This window comes from Merops nubicus, unplaced genomic scaffold (assembly GCF_000691845.1).
Source record: "Merops nubicus isolate BGI_N331 unplaced genomic scaffold, ASM69184v1 scaffold52889, whole genome shotgun sequence".
Lineage (NCBI taxonomy): Eukaryota > Metazoa > Chordata > Aves > Coraciiformes > Meropidae > Merops > Merops nubicus.
The window spans coordinates 1-17,478 of NW_008631361.1; the positions used below are offsets into that span (position 1 = coordinate 1).

A 17,478-nucleotide genomic window follows, 5' to 3' on the forward strand; every position below is an offset into this window, starting at 1 on the left:
CCGAGAGCCGGGCCGCGGAGCGCAAGGGGCTGGAGCGGCCGGGAACGCGCAGGGAAGCGTCGCGGGGTGTTGGGGTGTGCGGTGCTAGGTCAGGGTCGGCGCGCCGGGGCTCTGCTGAAGGGCGCGTTTCTCTTGTGTGTGCGGGGGTGACGCGGACACCCCGAAATCCAGGCGCCGCAGGGAAACGGGCTTTCCGGAATGGCGTTTTAATTAAATGTTGTCCTTTAACTTCTTTCACCGCAAATCACGTCCGCCCTCTTCCCACACCAGGCCCTAGAGACGGGGAATAAACTAAGAATTTAGGATGCATCCCCGAGGGTTGTTATAGCAAGGTGAGGAGTGCTGGTTAAAACGCTTTGGCCGTAGTGATGGGTGAATGTAGGCAAAACAAACTAGAAGGAAAAGGATGATAGGCTTACCGGTAGTAAGAAAAATAAGCTTTTGAGGCCCACGTGTTCCTCGGAGGGAGGCTCTGCTTTAGAGTAAGAGCACTGGTAACGTACCGATGGCTTCAGGGGTGTGTTTGAGAAGGTGATGGTGGTGCTAGCAGTTAACTGGGGACCACTTTATGCTTATGCCATGTGCAAGAACTTTATCTGGGGTGTTTAGATTGAGTTAAGCCTTGCACTGTGGGGAGATGTAGTCATAGGCTGTTTGTTTACTTGCGTTTGCTGAAAATCCCTTGCAGAAGTTCAATTTGGAAGCAAGCCAGGAAAACTTTGATAAACAAACAGATTTACTTTTAAGTTAAGAACCACATATGGACTTACTCCTGAATAATGCCTTACATGCTCCAATTTCCTTCTTTTGCTGTACTAAGGACAAAAGGAAAACTTCTGTTGGGAGAGAAACGATGTTTATTAACCCAAGTGTTAGGTAGGAGGGGAATAAGTGCTTACTAGTTGTCCTGTAACGTGTTTGCTGCCATCTTTGCAGGTGTAGTGCACACCTTGCACCCTGAGATCAGCCTTCTCATGTGCTTGAGTTACGTCAATTACATTCTTGCTAACATTTCCCATTAATGTGGGGAGCTGTAAGATGATCTGGAGGAACTTTCAGCACTTCAGCATTTAATTGTTTTTTTTTTCCTTGTTGTATCAGAGAGAAGTAATTTGAGATTTAAAAAAGTTCTACGGATTCAGGTAGTTTCATGCAGTCTTAGTGTGAAGATCTGGTATTGGCACGGTGAGGGGATCCCGCTGACTCGCTGGGGTGCTGCCTTGTCTCTCCCAGCCCCATGGCTCTTTTCCTGATACATTTGTGTTCCTGCTTCTGTCCCTTATGCTTCGTGTGGGGATAAGTTAGTCTCTTTCAAAAATACACTTGGCTTCAGATGATTTACTGTGGTTTTGCAGTTCTCAGTCTATAAGAAACCCTTAAGTTTTGGGGTTTTGTCAGATTAAAGTAAACACTTTTTGGATGTATTTTGACAAGTTCTTTTCACCTGGAAAGACTGAGAATTTAGTTATCTTCATTATGGGATAGCTTGCATAACAGCAGTTTTTGAGGAATGCTTATGAGAATGCAGAAATCCATGCCCTATAACATTTTACAACATACTAGCAGCTTTTTTCCCCTCACTGGCAAGAGGGGTACAGTAAAGGGCATTTATTGCATGTTAGGAAGAAAACAGCAACACCCCTCTGCCTTTCCCCCCTCCCTTAATCCTTCTTTTCCCTTAGGAAAAGAACTTTGTGTGTGAGGCCTTCAATACTCCGTAGCTGGTGTCGTGGCTCCTCTCCCCTGGTCTCCACAGCATCCCCTGTAGCACACCTTCCTGCCCTGAATGCAGGGATGTTAGTGCCTGTCAGGATGGAACAGTGAGCTGGCTTTGGAAATCATCCCATACTGCTTTCACCTCATGGTTTTTCTAAATGTGCTTAATTTCTTACTTCTGTTAATTATTTTTTGGTGCAGACTGAACAATGAATACTGAACTGAAGAGTAGTGTTTTTAAACAAGTTAGTGTATAGGATAAAGAATGGGCCTTGAATTCAGGATTGAACAGTAGGAGGGTACTGCTCTAGCACACGATAGACTTTGTTCACTCAGGAACTCTTACTGACGCAAGCAATACCCAGAAAATGTCACATTTGACTTCTAAACTGACATTGGAACTGTGCAGGCACTTGTGTTATTGACCTCGTATTTCAAACAAGTGTAGTGGAACAGGGAGCCCCAGGTGCAGCACACAAACTGTGTGTGCCTCCTGCAGCCGCAGCTGGAGGCCGTGCCAGCTTCCTTGGACCTGAGTCTGAGCTTCCAAAGAGTTTCCTATCCCAGTGCTTGAAATGTTTGCCTGGATTTTTTGTTGTGCTGACCAGAATCAAGTGATTGGAATCCATGCAGTGGTTGCCTGTGTTGAGGTAAATTAGCATATATCCTTCAAGTCTGTTCCAGTCTCAGCAACATGCAAGGTAGACAAGGAAATGATGTTTCGGAGGCTCTGGGAAGCCTGGGAGATGTGCATGCAGCTCTGGGGGTGAGGTGGGACAGTCATGGACATGGTAGGGGTTGTTTTTTTTCTTGCATTTGATGCTGGAGAGGAAGAGGAAAGAGATTAAACTTATTATTCCATAGTATTCCTTCTTATTCTCCTCCCTACAGCTCTAAGATTTTTGAGGTTGCTGACAAGGACACTTACCTGTTGTGGGGTTTATGATACTTTACTATGTTCTACCTCAGAAGTATAAATATTCTAGCAACTTGTGAAACTTTTCAGTTCTCTAAGGAGAATTTCTTGTTTCCTGCAGCAAGACCTTCCTTTTTGAGACTGGTGGGAAAGTTCCTGTGGCAAACACACTGGGTTTAGTTGCATTCTCTTCTCCTTCATTGACTAAGGAGTGGCATATCCTTTTTATGTAATCTTTCTCTTAATGAATGCAGGTTTTGCTCATCTTTTTTTGTTTGTTTCTAAGGAGGCAAGGCAGGAGAACAATGATATGCACTGTATGTGGGGTTTTTTGAGATTAAAGGTGGGGAGCTGAGCTAATTCATGTGGATTATTAGCTGAGCTGATAGTGTGGAATGATAATTCCACGTAAGCTGCTTGAAGGGGAAGTGAAATTGTGAATGTGCTTCAACAAAAACTGGTGGCTCTTTGCAGGAGTCTGAAATAGTCAGGTCAGAAATATGTAATAAAAGGCAAATATTGGAGTGTTCAGAAAACTTGGATCCTTCTCTTCCCTACTGCTGCTTTGGTGTAGTCCTGGTGAAATCAGACAGGGACAGCTATAAAATGTGGAGGAGTAATTAAAATACAGGTAGTTTTACTCTACACACAAGTGATAGTGTGTAGCAGGGATTTGTACATCCTTTATCTGTCTAATTGCTTCTCTATGTACAATTATTTTTTTTCCCATGTTTTGGAGGATGTTAAATAACCAATCAAGGCTTCTATCAAAAAGAAATAAATATTTCATGCTTACTGTGCCAATGGTACAGTGTGTTTCTTCTGCTGTTCCCCAGCATAAGAATTTTTCTGTAAACTTATGAGCCAGTAAGGTTGCTGACTGGAAAACAGGCTGTGGCTGGCAGAGGGTCATGCTAATACTGGCTCAGATAACTTGAGTTCCAGCCTGAGCCACTCGGTGGTTGTGTGAATGTGCTTGTTGGGAAGAAGATGCTTTTTACAAGGTAAGTGTTGAACTGCAGTGTGTTCTCATCCTCATGAGGTGCCATGACACACTGAACACTTCTTGATCCAGTAGATTATGCATGAACAGGTGGTTATTCCTTTTTGGGGTTGTTTTCTTTTGTTACGTTGACTTCATGATGTTTCTGTGCTTTCTGCTGTCTATATTGTGTCAGGAGTAATCTGTACTCCTATTAATATTTGAGATGATCTTTTTAGATACTTTTTCTTTAAATGACACAGTGTTATATCTGAAGAGCATCTGAGTGAAATGAAACTGTCCCTTGCTCACATGTCAAATGCCTCCTGTAACAGAATGCAGGATGTCTGTTTCTAAAAAGCAGGCAGGCTTCCTGCACCTCTTACTTTTGGCAACAGAATGTTCATTCTGTTCTGTGTTTGAAGCCAACCTTGGATTCTGGAATAGCAGTATAAATCTTTAATTCAGTTGACATTCATTTGTTGGATGTAAACTGAGGAACAAGGTTGGTGTGCTTCTCCCTCTTAGATGTTTATCCTTATAATGAATTGTTTTATTTAACTTCATTCCAGTTTCAATGTGGTAAGCAAGACTTAAGCTTTCTTTGATACAACAGGCTCTTCGGTCATATCAGTGGCTCCTTTCTGTAGTTCTTGTAATTAGAACTTCTTTTTCTTGAAAACAGGAATTCAGAACTGTGTGTGGAGTTCCAGCCAAGTTGCTGCTCATGTGCAACAACGTCAGTATTTGTCTGTCTCTGTTGCCAAGGAATCCTTGATGTTCATTTGCCTCTGCCCCCCGCTTTCTTTATTCTTTCCCTTAAGAGAGCTGCATCAGTTTCTAGCTGACCAGGGGGTGACTGTGCTCCCAGAGGACAAGCCCTGACCGTGTGACGGGAGCTGGTATCGGTCCCTGCCTGCAGGAGTCTTGCATGTACACAGCTCCATTTCAGGTGGCTTGTAGTGTGTCATTTTTCACCACTGGTCACTTTTTTGTGTGATGCTGTGTTTCCCTTTTGTTGCACTGCTTTACACTTCTGCCTCATCTAAATCTGCCTATTCTTTTCTGGCAGCTCTGGTTAAAAAAAATACAAAGGAACTCGGTAAAATTTTAGGAGGAGCTAGGAGTTCTTTTCTAGGCCAGTTGTTCCAAGTTTGCAACATCATACTGTATTCTTTTTGAAAGTTTTTCTCATTTTAAGACTTACCACCTTTATTTAACCTCACGTGACTTACTGAGTCCAGATTGCATCTTGTTTGAGTTTCCTTTTTTCAAGGAAGTAACTGATTCATTTTTTAGATGCTGGATTAGTCCAGCATGTCCTAAATCTGCTAACACTTACTGCATTTTTATCCTGCTTTCCTTTTTAACACAACTGAATTCAGAACACTGAGCATGATTATATCTTTTTTTTTCTTATTGAAGTGTTAAATACTGTATTTTTTGTCTCTCTAATAATATGATAGCAATTTAATTTGATTTTATTGAAATGATCATTGCAGTTTTTGGGACAGCTCTAATGTTTTGGTGTGGGCATTTTTTTTTTTTCAGTTTCCCAGCTTCAATGTATGGGCCTCCTCAGGTCAGGCTTTTACCTAGCAAGGTGTTAATGTCTTTGCATTGCCACAAATTACCCTCTCTTTATTCCTGTACCTAGTGACCTTATTTGTACTGGAAGTCGAGGCAGGACCTCCACAAAATGGTGTAGCTTCTTCTGTGTTGGGGTTTTTTAAAAATTATTTATCAGTCCTAAGTGGTTTCACTGCTCTTTTGGGCTGTAGGAAAGGGTTTTGTGGCTAGAGGAAGAGGTAGCACAAGAGATCCTGTTCTGCAAGGTAGAAGTAATAACAAAAAGTATCTCTTCAGTTCCTGAGCAGCAGATATTTTCCAGTAAGGTGCTTGATTTCCATTTACAAAAAAAAAGTTGAAATAAGGTGAAAGATCCCACCAGTTTTGTGCTGCCACTGTTCCAGCACCCGAGTGTAGTTTCCTTGGATGAGTTCCTGGGCTTATTGAGAATGGCAAGGCATGTAACACTTGATATTAAGGTATCTCTAGAACAACATACACAAATGAACTCTCAGAGGGCATTCTTGAATGTGCCCTATATTCAGGAACTTCTCATCTGCAGGAGTACCTGTGAAGATTTTCTTAGACCAGTGGGGTAGGAAAATATTTTCTAAGATACTTCTGTAAAGTCAGTATAATTTTCAAAGACAAAAACAATGTGAGTGGAGGATGCTTTTTGCTCAGTTCTCCACAGACAACTAAAAACTGTTGGTTTTGCTTGTGTAGCTTTATCAGGTGTGGATAACAAAGTGCCTCCTTGTGAAAGCTTGAGGGGACGCTCAGGCTGTTCCCACTTGTAGTTCCAGGAGGTGGAACAAAGCAGCAGCAGAGTGCTGTTGAGAGGCGAAGCTGTTGGCAGCACCAAAATGCTCTATCTTCTGCAGAGGTGCAGGGGTCTCTGTGAGACCTCCTCCCAGCCTGGCAGCTTCCTCCTCCACTCACATTTTTGGCCAAGCTTTTACCAGAAACACAGGAGGGAGGGGATGGCGGGAGTGGTCTCCATTCTGGTTTTTTTCCCACCTCTGACTCTGGGGCCCTTCTCTAGTGAGGAGCTGGAGTCTGTGCCTCTGCTCTTGCTCATTGCCTCTCGAAGGAGCAGCATGGATTGTCAGAACCCTTAACAGCCTCTTTGCCAACCCTGGGTATCAGCTGGGAAACGTCCCAAAATCACTGGTGCCGCCTCTCTGAACCTCTGGGCACATAACCATAGTTCATTGATTTGTACTGGGCTAATGTTTGGAGAGTAGTTGTTGACATGGAAGGAATTTTAGGGCAGCAGGTGGGCAGAGATGCAGTGTAGGGTAAAGAAATACATGTTTATCTGAATATGCTGGGCTTGGTTTGTCAGTGGGTGGCTCAGTTTCTCTTCGCAGTCGTTTACACGGCGAGAGATGTCTGCAGCAAGCTTGGTGTCAGTGTGGGAGCTGTGGAAGCTGGTCCTTGCCACGTGAATACCTGCCTGAGGTGTCTGGAGTGGATTATCGAGGGGGCACTGGTGGCTGTACCAGGAGCTGTCAGTCTTCTGGGAAGGGCAGGCTGGAGGCCAAGTATGCAGTGCACACTGGTTAGACCGATCCCTCAGCCTCCTCTCCTCCAGCCTGAGCAACCCCAGGCCTCTCAGCCTCTCCTGTGGCAGGTGCTCCAGTCCCTCAGTCCTCCTTGTGGCCCTTTGCAGGACTTGGCTCAGTCTGGCACGTGCTGGGAGCCCAGAGGTGGACCCAGCACTCAAGCTGTGTCCTGCTTGGGCTAAGTGGAGGAGCAGGATCACCTGCCTTAGCCTGCTGGCAACACTCCTCCTAAGACAGCTCAGGGTGCTGTTGGCCTCCTTCACTGCAGGGGCACCTTGTTGGCTCATGCTCAGCTTCTGTCCGCAAGTACCCCCAGATCCTTCTGCAGGGCTGCTTTCAGCTGCTCAGCCTCCAGCCAGTCCTGGTGCCTGGGGCCATTCTCCCCAAGGTGCAGGGGTTTGCACTGCCCTGTGATGGACACCCTAGGTTTCCCGTTGGCCCCTTTCCCCAGCCTGTCGAGGTCACTGGGTGCCAGGACAGCCACTCCTCCATGCACAGCCTAGTAAACTCTTCTCTGCCAGTAGCTTTTTTCTGTAGACAAGCTGTTTAGTCCTGTAAGTGCTTTCTGCAGCATGGCAAAACTTGCCTTCTTTACCTCCAGAGTACCATGGCATGGATGGTGTCTGTAGTGATAGAAGTTGCAAGGCTCTTCAAATAACTCTGGCTCTGTATTCAAGGGTCTTTAAAAAGCATAGGAGGACACGTTCTTTACAAAATAAGCTAAAATTTAGAGAGTCTTGAATACGGTGGGGATCTCTGGACAGCAGAGATGAGTTTCAAAATGTAATGCTCATGGTGTTTCATGCTGTGTGTCCTCATGTTCTTTTCTGAAGAGTGTTTATAACATAAAGGCTAACAGCTAAAGCTGTATTCAGGAATTGCACTGCTCACTGGAATTACTGCCACTTGTGCTTTTTCAGACGCTCCTGTTGCGAAAGCTGCTGTTGAAAAGAAACAGAGGGGTTTTTTATAAGAAGAGAATGGGTAAGTTAATATCAGGGTTTTTTTTTTTTTGTTTCCTGTAATGTGAAGCATTTTCTCTTACATGACTAGAGGACGTGTAAGACTTTAAATGTTGATCTTGTCACTGTTTCTCTTGTAGCCTCCAAAAATGGAACTTCCTACAAATTTTTCTAGGAGGATTTTCTCAAGTGACTGTTCATTTGTCAAAGGACTTGTTCAGAGTGTATCTATCTAACAGTAAATTTCACTTGCTCAATATGTATAGTGCTAAAAATGTACATGTTAAAATAGGATGTCTTTAGGCTTTTATAGCACCAAACTTTTAGATAGCAGACAAGAAAATTTCATTGTGTACTGTTTTAAATATTTCTTTGTTAACTAATGTCAACCTGTTGAGTTCTGGCTAAGACATCATAAGGACTGATTTCTGACAAACTACATTGTCTGTGTGGTCTGACTAAACGTCTGAAATTGTTCTCTCTGCCTCTGCAAATGACTGGTTAATGAAACATGACTGGACAGATTCTGGTTTCATCTGTATTTTTTCTGAATGTGGTTTAGCATGTTTGGCACTGGCAGTACTTTTAAAATTGGCAGTAACTACGTGGTAATTCAAGTTTTAACTTCAAATTCACAAGCAATTGATTTGGGTAATGTTGCACCAGGGGAGGTTCCAATTGGATATTAGGAAGAATTTCTTTACTGACAGAGTGGTCAGGCACTGGAACGGGCTGCCCAGGGAGGGGTGGAGTCACCATCCCTGGAGGGGTTCAAAGAATGAGGAGCTGTGGCACTTGAGGCTGTGGTCTAGTGGTTAGGGAGATGTTGGGAGGAAGGTTGGACTTGATCCTAGAGGTCCTTTCCAACCAGAGTGATTCTGTGAGTCTACAGAGACAGTCTGCTCAGTGTGATGGTGTCCTGTAGTGCTGAGCAACAGCCAGTCAGCAGTTCCTGCCCTAGAGAGCATGCTGCCTAAACAGACAAGAAGATGCAAGGTAAGAGGAGCTGTTGGGGCTACAGAGTGAACAGTGCAGCAGTGGGAACAGGCATGTTGTTGTTTCAGCTTTTAAAGATTGCACTATTAGGAGAGAACAAATGTATGAACAAAAAGGGAAGGGGGATAAGGGCTTCTAGAGAAACAGAGCAGAGAGCACATCTGTAGTGAGGGAGGAGGGAACAGAACACACAGTCCAAGCTGCTGTGAGGAGACGTGCCTGATTTTCTTGGCTTGTGCTTTTGCACCTGCCCCATTTTCCACCAGAGGTCACAGCACGTGTGTGTGCTGAGGCTGTATGGTTCTGGGTCTGGCTGGGCAGTGCTCAGGGTGTATCTTATGTCATTTCTTCAGTATGGGAATGCTGACTGATTTTGTTCCTGCCTGTGCTTCAAAAAGTGGTTTTTCCCTGGCAGTCTGTATTTTTAGCTATTAGATATGTATTTAGGTAGTTTGTAGTAAGCACTAACATGATGAGCCTGGCAGTAGCCTTAGGGAAGGAAGCAGTAGCATGTGCAGTCCACTGGAGAATGTCTCAAGCAGAATTTCATCCCTGTGTCGATTTTGGAAATCATGTCTGAATTTAATGGTGAGAAAGGAGAGATGTTGAATTCTTACCTTTTCAAAAATTCTTACTTTAAAACAAATTGCTGAATGGTTCTGAGAAGTCATCTTCAAATATGCAAAATGCTTGTCCTGTTTTGGGTTGTGTTGGATGTTTGGGCCTGCAGACAGCCCTAGCAGAGGGCCGGGGCTGCCCTGGGGCTGTCCTGGGGCTGTCCTGGGGCTGTCCTGGGGCTGTCCTGGGGCTGTGGTCTGTTCCCCGAGCAGATGGGGAGGAGAAGACGTACGGCGGCTGGGGCTGCCCTCAGGCTGTCCCGGGGCTGTCCTGGGGCTGTCCTGGGGCTGCCCTCAGGCTGTGGTCTGTTCCCCGAGCAGATGGGGAGGAGAAGACGTACGGCGGCTGCGAGGGCCCCGACGCCATGTACGTGAAGCTGATCTCCTCCGACGGCCACGAGTTCATTGTGAAGAGGGAGCATGCGTTAACATCAGGGACAATAAAAGCTATGCTGAGTGGACCAGGTAGGTGCAGAGCATTCAGTAGCATCACGTTCTTTGTTTTCCCTTTCGGACAGTGCATCGCTGTTGTGCAGCGAGCGAAAGCTGGAATAAATGATCCGTTTCCAGATCCTGCCTAGTTCCTGTTTCCAGTGGAACAGTCCACCTCTGTGCAGCATTGTGCTAGCAGACATGTAATTGGCCTCTGTCTGGTTTTGGACAGCTAGTGATTGCACAGTGTCATTACTGCTCGTTTCCCTTGGTGTCAGAACTCGAGGGTATTTCCATGGAATATGTAGCTGTCAGGTTCAAAGCACACGGGTTGGTAGTTCTTCACTGACATCTCTGTGGTGGGACTCCTGATGTACTGTACAGGGTCTAGCTGGTGTGCAGTTAATTTTCTGTGTAGCAGGTAATGTAGTTCTTTGGTTTAGATTTGTGACTGAAACAATGCCAATAATAGGCAGTGTTTTAGTTTCTGCTGAGCGCTGTTCACACAGTGTCCAGGCCTTCTCTGTTTCTCTCTTCCCTCCACACAATGAACAGACAGTCTGCTGTACTAGGCGTTGGGAAGGAACACAACCAGGCAGATGACCCCAACTAAGCAAAGAGATCCTGCATGCCATGGAGGGTCATGCTCAGAAGCAAAAAGGGAGAAGGGGATTGGGGATGTCCGTCGCCGTTTGCTTGGAGACTGGCTGGACATCAGTGTGCCCGTGGAAGGCGATGAGTGATTAGTATGGCATCAGTTGTTTTGTTTCCTGTCTTCCACTTGTCTTTTGCATATTAAACAGTTCTTTTTTTATCTCAACCCACAAGTTTTTTTGCTTTTACTCTTTCTTTCCTCTTCCCTTGTCCATGGCAGGGGAAAGTGAGCAAGTGGCCGTGTGGTTTAGGCCACACCATGTTCATAGCATCCTCTGGCAAGAAGTTTCTGAGCTTATGACAAGTTAGCTTGAGAGGCGACCAGATAAGGTCCTTCCCTTCTGTTACTGGATGTTTGAGACTATCTCTGGTTTAAGAAGTGGCTGCACTAATTCGTGAAGACAAAGTGTGGAGGAGAGAACAGGAAGGAGATAACACAATTTTTATTTACTTAGTAATAATTGGTCAAACTGAGCAGTTAAAATTCTCAGCTTCATGTTCTGCTAAACGTCATTGTATTGCTGTGTCTGATCCACTCCGTGTCAGCCTCCCACACGTGTAGGAGTAGTTACAAGACCTGCTCTGAATTTGTTCCACAAACAGTATGAAGGAATAAAAGGTGAAGTAGCCTGCTCAGAGGGCTAGAAAAGTGACTTTCTAAACAAGTCTGCATTCAAGAGTATTTTGCATAAAAACTAGCAAGGTGGAAAGGTGCTCTTGCTCTGTGTTTCAGTAGGTCATAACTGCACAGGTATATTAGCCTTCCCTATTTCAGTGTTGTGACATTGCCAACATGCTAACATTTCTTTTGTTGCTTCCTACTGTTCCTGTGCTAGAATTTGAGCTGGACTGGCTTCAAGTGCATGCGGATATTTAGACACAGATGTGTGCAGACATCTAAATAGCTCTGCTTTGCAATTGGAAGGGGATTCCTATAGAAATAGTGGGAACCAAACATTGTTACACCTCCCATAAATATGGAGCACACTTTAGTGGGTTTTCTTGTATGGTCTTTCAGCTTGAGTTGTTATTCCAAAGAGAATGAGGAAAAGAGGGACAAAGACAGCAGTAGAAAGGCTGTGGAACTAACCACAGGATGACTTCATATTGTCCAAGTTTCATGCTAATACACAAAGTTCATTTCAAGTGTACTTGTGTCTTGAGATTTGAACTCAGGTTCAATTCTTCAGTCTCTAACAGCAGTAAGCCCATACTGTATGTCAGCTTCCCTGCAGTACAGCTGGGGTTCCCTGCCCCTCCTGCCTGCCTGTTTTCACTGGTGGTTATTGCAGCTTTGGGGTTTCAGTCCTCTGGCATATCTGCCTGAAGCTGAGAAACTCAAAGCTAGTGGGACCACAGAGCAGGCTCCTGATCAGTGTGCATATGCAGACATGGAACACCTATAAGCCCTTTTTTTTTCCCCCTTGGATAAGACAGCTAGAAATTTTGATTGATACTTTTTTTCCTTTTTCTTTTTTTTAATGTCACTGTGACCTTTAGAGCTGAGCATACTACAGTTTTAAGAGCATGTCTCAAGGATAATCTCAGAATTAAACCTAGATTTCTGTTGCACCTGTTCAGATTATTGTTAATAGGCCGCAGCCAAAATAAACATTTTGTAATGCAGGGGATCTTGATATCCTTGAGGGTTATGAGTGTGGCACCTCCTGCTTTGGGCTGAAGAACCTAATGTCCAGGAGCAGGGAGTTGGGGGGGTCTGTGCAGGATGTGCTGCGTTGGTGAAGCGGTTCGTTTTGCAGTGAGTGGAGATTCTGACTGCTGCTGCTTTGTCTTCCTACAGGACAGTTTGCCGAGAATGAAACGAATGAGGTGAATTTTAGAGAGATCCCATCCCATGTCCTCTCCAAAGTGTGCATGTACTTCACCTACAAGGTCCGCTACACCAACAGCTCGACGGAGATCCCCGAGTTCCCCATCGCGCCCGAAATTGCACTGGAACTTCTGATGGCTGCAAACTTCTTAGATTGTTAAATAAAATAAATTATAATTAAAAAATGTAAAACTTTTTTTCAGTATTTAATACATGTAGTTCAGTTAGTAATTTTTTTCAGATAGCATGTTGTGTGTGTGCTGTTTAGAACTGTAAAGTTCACTGCAGAGGCAATTGCCTTCAGTCCTTTTGCATATAGCAATCATTCAGTTGAAGTTTGTTTTCTTGCTTACATCAATAAGGACCTTTTCACAAACTGAGACAAATAAATAAATATGCCAATTAGTAGATGGCTATGCCTTATCCTTTAGGTGTGGTAGACCTTTCTTTTAATACAGTGACCATAGACAATACTGGAGTTTAGTCTAATGCTCTCTGAGAGGTAATTATAGTTAAATACAAGTAGCTGTTTAAGGTTTCTAACTTTCTCTTATTGTTAAAGTTTCTAAACATCTGGACTTAATCTCCTTTGTAAGATAGCTGTCCCTTAGCATAGTTACACTAACTAGATTAGAAGTGCCCTCCCTAAGGTTTGAATACTGACAGCAATATTCCATTTAGGCTGAAAGTGGAATACTTAGGAGAATGCTTAAGGCTCTTAATTTAAATCATAGTATAGACATGCGTAAAGTTGTACTTGATATATTTTTCTTCTGTAACCTAACTCCTCCCCATTAGTAATGACAAATATTCAAGTCACTTGTCTGTACAGTAGGACTGTGATCCTACTGACAGTGGCTTTTAAGGGGAAAATAGCTGTTACAATCTGTGTATATTACCTTCTGTATAACACTTAAGGCGACTCTTAATGTACCCTCACTTGACCTGATATGTATTTTGTATGTTTTCAGTTATAGGCTATTTCCATTGTTGTGATTAGTTATGTAAAACCTCTATTTAATTTTTAAAGTAGTAGTCATTTAAATTTTGTAACAGCAACTGAGAAGATGGCAGTTATCCTATCTTTTACCTCTTCCTCGACCTCTCCCTTAGATCCACAAAAAAAGACCCTAAAATCTGGAAGTCTTTTATATTTGAAGGAAAGGGCATTAAGCAGATGTTTAAGGAGCTGTTTTATAAATTTCATAAGTATTTCCAATGTTTTTACAAATATTTTAGGGGAAAAGGATTGGCAAGCCGCTGACATAATAGAGAGTGGAACAAAATCTCTTTGTAGTTCTTGCTGGTAGTTGCCTACATTGTCAGTTTTTTGTTCAAAACAAGCTTCCATAAAGGAAAACAACAAAAAAAAGACTTGAGACAAGAAGTTGCTTTTTCAGCAACTTCAGCTGCAGCCTGAAGAACCCTTCTGCCAAAATCATTTGTAAATGAGACTGAATCTAATGCCTCATAAATGTGATGCAAAACAGTGTAGTTAATATTTCCATCAGCTGCCACTGCTTCAGCTCTGTTTTGATCAAGAAGTGGTTGTGGTCTTTCATGGAAAAATCCCACTGAGATGGTGGGGTGTCTTTATTGACATGTTAACTCATGGTGCATTCAGAGGGCTGAAACTCCCCTCTGAATCTGCTTGCCAACGTAAATACAACTTTGAAGATATTTTTCTGTACAAAAACTAGTAACTTACATGGACTATGCAGCCTGCCCATGAAGTTCTCTTCTGAGAAACTAAATTTTACAGCTGTTGGCTTGAACAACACGTGCTGATTTGTCCGCGTGCTGATAGCTCAGCTGACATTTAATTCACATCACATACTTTGGCACAACTTGCTGTGTTTCGTGTGGGGATGTTTGTGACTGGATTGGTTTTGCACGACAAAGCTGAAGTGCATTGCCAGGCGACTGTCTGAAATCCTACGTTTAAGCACTCTGGTCAGTGCTGTTGTAACTCTTTTTCAAGAGCACTAAAAAGATAAACCAGAGATACCCTGTTATGCTGCTTTTGCTGGAGCCACTAGGAATACCCTAAAAGGTCAAGGAATACTGAAATGGCTATTTTAGTCCCAAATACATTTCAGTCTGAGTGAGTCTTAACTTCTTTGTCCATTTTCAATAGTCTTGAGGTTAATGGCTTGAAGTTAAAAATTGTTTTGTTTAAAACTGAAGTTAAAAGGATGTACTTTTTTTTTAAAGGTTGCCCCTTTTTTTGAAGGTCCCCATCCCCCTTCTAAAACACTCTCCTGTTAAAATACATTGCATTTTATGATTCTGTGCTTCAACAGTAAGGTAAAATAGCTGGTTTGATTTTGAGTAATAATTTTGTTGTTTTTCCTTCACCTCAGTCTACCATACAGTAGCTTTGAACACTCAGGAAGTGCAGCAGTGTCCTAGAGCACACTGTCTGCAAAACCACCTGCTGTTAAAACTAACCACATTTTGGAGGGGGAGGGGGCTGGAGGGAATTAGTGCAATTTCCATAACAGTGACATGGGTATGGTATTATCAGACAATTGGAAACTTACCACGCTTAACCCCTGCGTTCTAAATAAATTTCAAAATTGAAAATTTTTAAACCTGTGTTTCTGTTGATTTATGACTTCTTGCAAGTAGTTGTACATATTTCATGGCTATGTAGTAAGGAGATTGCTAATATAATTAGTATTTGGGTAATAGGTTATAATAATGCGTGAAACTGCGTGTATAACATTAACAGGATGTTTAGTAGTTCTGAAGAGTTTTATAGATTTAAAATGTTTAAGTATCTTTTTCGTCTCTGAATTACAAGTATGCACGATTCTCAGGAACAGCAGTGGATGGTACTCCTAAAGGGCCTTGAAGAGGATGTTTGTAAGACTTCAGGTGTCCCATAATACTAATCTTTACTTGGTAAGCTGGTCCTGTGTCCAATGACTTAAATTTTAATCTGAACCACTGATTTAGCCACAAAAACTTCCAGGTTCTTTATTAACTGTAAGCAATGAGAAAAGTCATACTAGGTTATGTTTTTTCATCATTTTGAGTACGTATAAACCTCTGGTGGTCTGCAACATGAAATAGGCCACGCACCTGAAAGGGTCAGAGCTCTGTTCCACACAACAGGCATTTCTTTCTGGTTTTGCAGTGGAATAAAGGAGGAGGATTCACCATTCTGCTCAACAGCTGTGTTGAGCCCAGTGTCTAAGAGGCGTTTCCACACAGTAAGTGTGGAAAATCGTTTGCTTCTTTCTGTGTTTTGCCACTTTGCATTGTATTTGACAGGAATAAGTTGCAGAAGGGGCTGTTTCTTTTTTTCACCCTTTCTTGGATTTACTCGTCCCATTGAAAGGGGTTTCCCAACACCTGCCTGTATCTGTTGGTTTATGCGATAAAGCGGACAAGGAACTCAGTGGGTCAGGAAAATTATCTTTTCCATCCATGTTTTGTGCTCCTAGTATTATTTATTTTGCTAAGTCTCAAATGGAGTTTTCAAGATGTTAATCATTTAATGTTTTGTAGCCTCACTTGTGTGAGGGTGACATGGAAAATTCAGTTAAAATTGTCCCTGAAATATGTACTGCATTTTAGATCGATGGAAGTAATAACTCGAGAGGTTTTAAATACATTAAAATCTTACAGTGCTAATGTTTTATAGCTATACAGAGCTAAAGTTACTTGTTTTCAGGCTAGTTTTGTGAGATAATTTTGGGGGAAATGCAGGCATGGATTAACGGCAACTCTTTCTTTATTTGTTCCAAGCTTCTTTCCTCAACCGAAAATTACTTTTATATTAAAACCAAATACTGTTAATTCCTTTAAAGTTAATTCAAATTTAAAACTGCCTTTTCAGAGTAAAATTCACAGCTAAGGCTTTTGTTTCCATTAAAAAAAAAAATAGTGTTGTTATCCTATTTGCGCTCAGTAATAGTAAACCTTTATCCAAAACTGCCACTGCACAAAACTGTAAGTGAAGTGTAATTCATGCCAAAAACACTCAGCTGAAATAGAGATGAAACAGGTGCTTAATTAGTTACAAATTATCAATTAATTGTTAGTTAATTACAAATTACCTATTAGTATCTTCCTCATTGTTTATGAAATCAGAGTTGCTTCTGTGTATTCCTAAAATAAAATGAACTAGCTATTCATACACCACTTTGGTTTACCTGAGAAGCCTCCAGATCGCAGCCTTTAGAGGTAAAATAAAATTACTAAATAACAATTACATTTGAACGTTGCAGGTACTGTCACTGTGCAGTGTCTGAACCCTTTGATTTTATAATAACCTGTGTACATGGGCTCTAGCAATGGGTGCTTTTGATGTGGAAGAACTTTTAATAATTACATAACCTCCCATTTTTTAATGCACGTATCTATTTAATTGAAGTCCTACACAAGCCTCATTATTTTAATTTTTTTACAGGTTTTATCTTTATAGGTATTTATCTGAACAGCATTTAAAAGAGTTAACTGGTGCCAAAAACCATGGCTTGACGATTATTACTAATTGGTACTTGGAGCATATTACTACACCAGGCAATTCCAGTCTTCTCCCTGGCCACATGTCCCACTTCTAGTGTCTTGCCTCACACTAAACGATACTGTTAAAGAAAGCAGGCATGTTTTCAGATGCACAACCCTTCTAGAGGTCTGAAATTAAAGAAGCAGATTTTAAAGGTAAATAACAGAGAACAATTATTCAGTAATTTAATTGCATGTGTATCAGTTAAACCATTTCTGAAGGACAGATCAAGTGCCGCTGATGGAGCAGGGGCATCCCAATGTGATTCTCCAGCATCATCAGAAAGTGGATGTGTGAAGGGACAGAGAACAGAATGAATGAGCAGTGAGGGGATGGAGATTGTAATGGCCTATAAAATCAGTGTCTCAAATAAATCATTAGTTTTACACATCCACTAGGATTATGAATGTTATAGATTTGCCTTTGGAAAGGCATTTTGTAGCTTTATCTTGAGGATCCCGTAGGTCTGAAACACCAGAGCTGGAATAACTGCTTTATGGAGAGTGTTTCTGCAGATTGGGTCATTTACTGATCGCACGCAGGTCGCTGGCGCCGAGCGCGGCGTTTATCGTCACCTGCAGCTACCACGGAGCCGTCTGACGCACAGGACAGAGGGTGTTCCCAATCCAGAGCTGCTCCCAGTTGAAACACGCCCGGGCTCATCCGGGCGCGCACACAGCCCCGCCGCCGCGGCAGCGCCATCGCCTCGCCTGCAG

General features: G+C 42.7%; 1 protein-coding gene across 1 annotated transcript; it reads left to right on the forward strand.

The window, feature by feature from the left end:
- Positions 1-7,674: 7,674 nt before the first annotated feature.
- On the forward strand, positions 7,675-12,435 carry TCEB1 (transcription elongation factor B (SIII), polypeptide 1 (15kDa, elongin C)). Its single transcript, XM_008947516.1, has 3 exons — positions 7,675-7,735; positions 9,648-9,791; positions 12,214-12,435. The coding sequence occupies exons 1-3, from the start codon at positions 7,732-7,734 to the stop codon at positions 12,402-12,404; spliced, it is 339 nt and encodes a 112-aa protein (XP_008945764.1). The 5' UTR covers positions 7,675-7,731; the 3' UTR covers positions 12,405-12,435.
- The last annotated feature ends 5,043 nt before the right edge of the window (positions 12,436-17,478 follow it).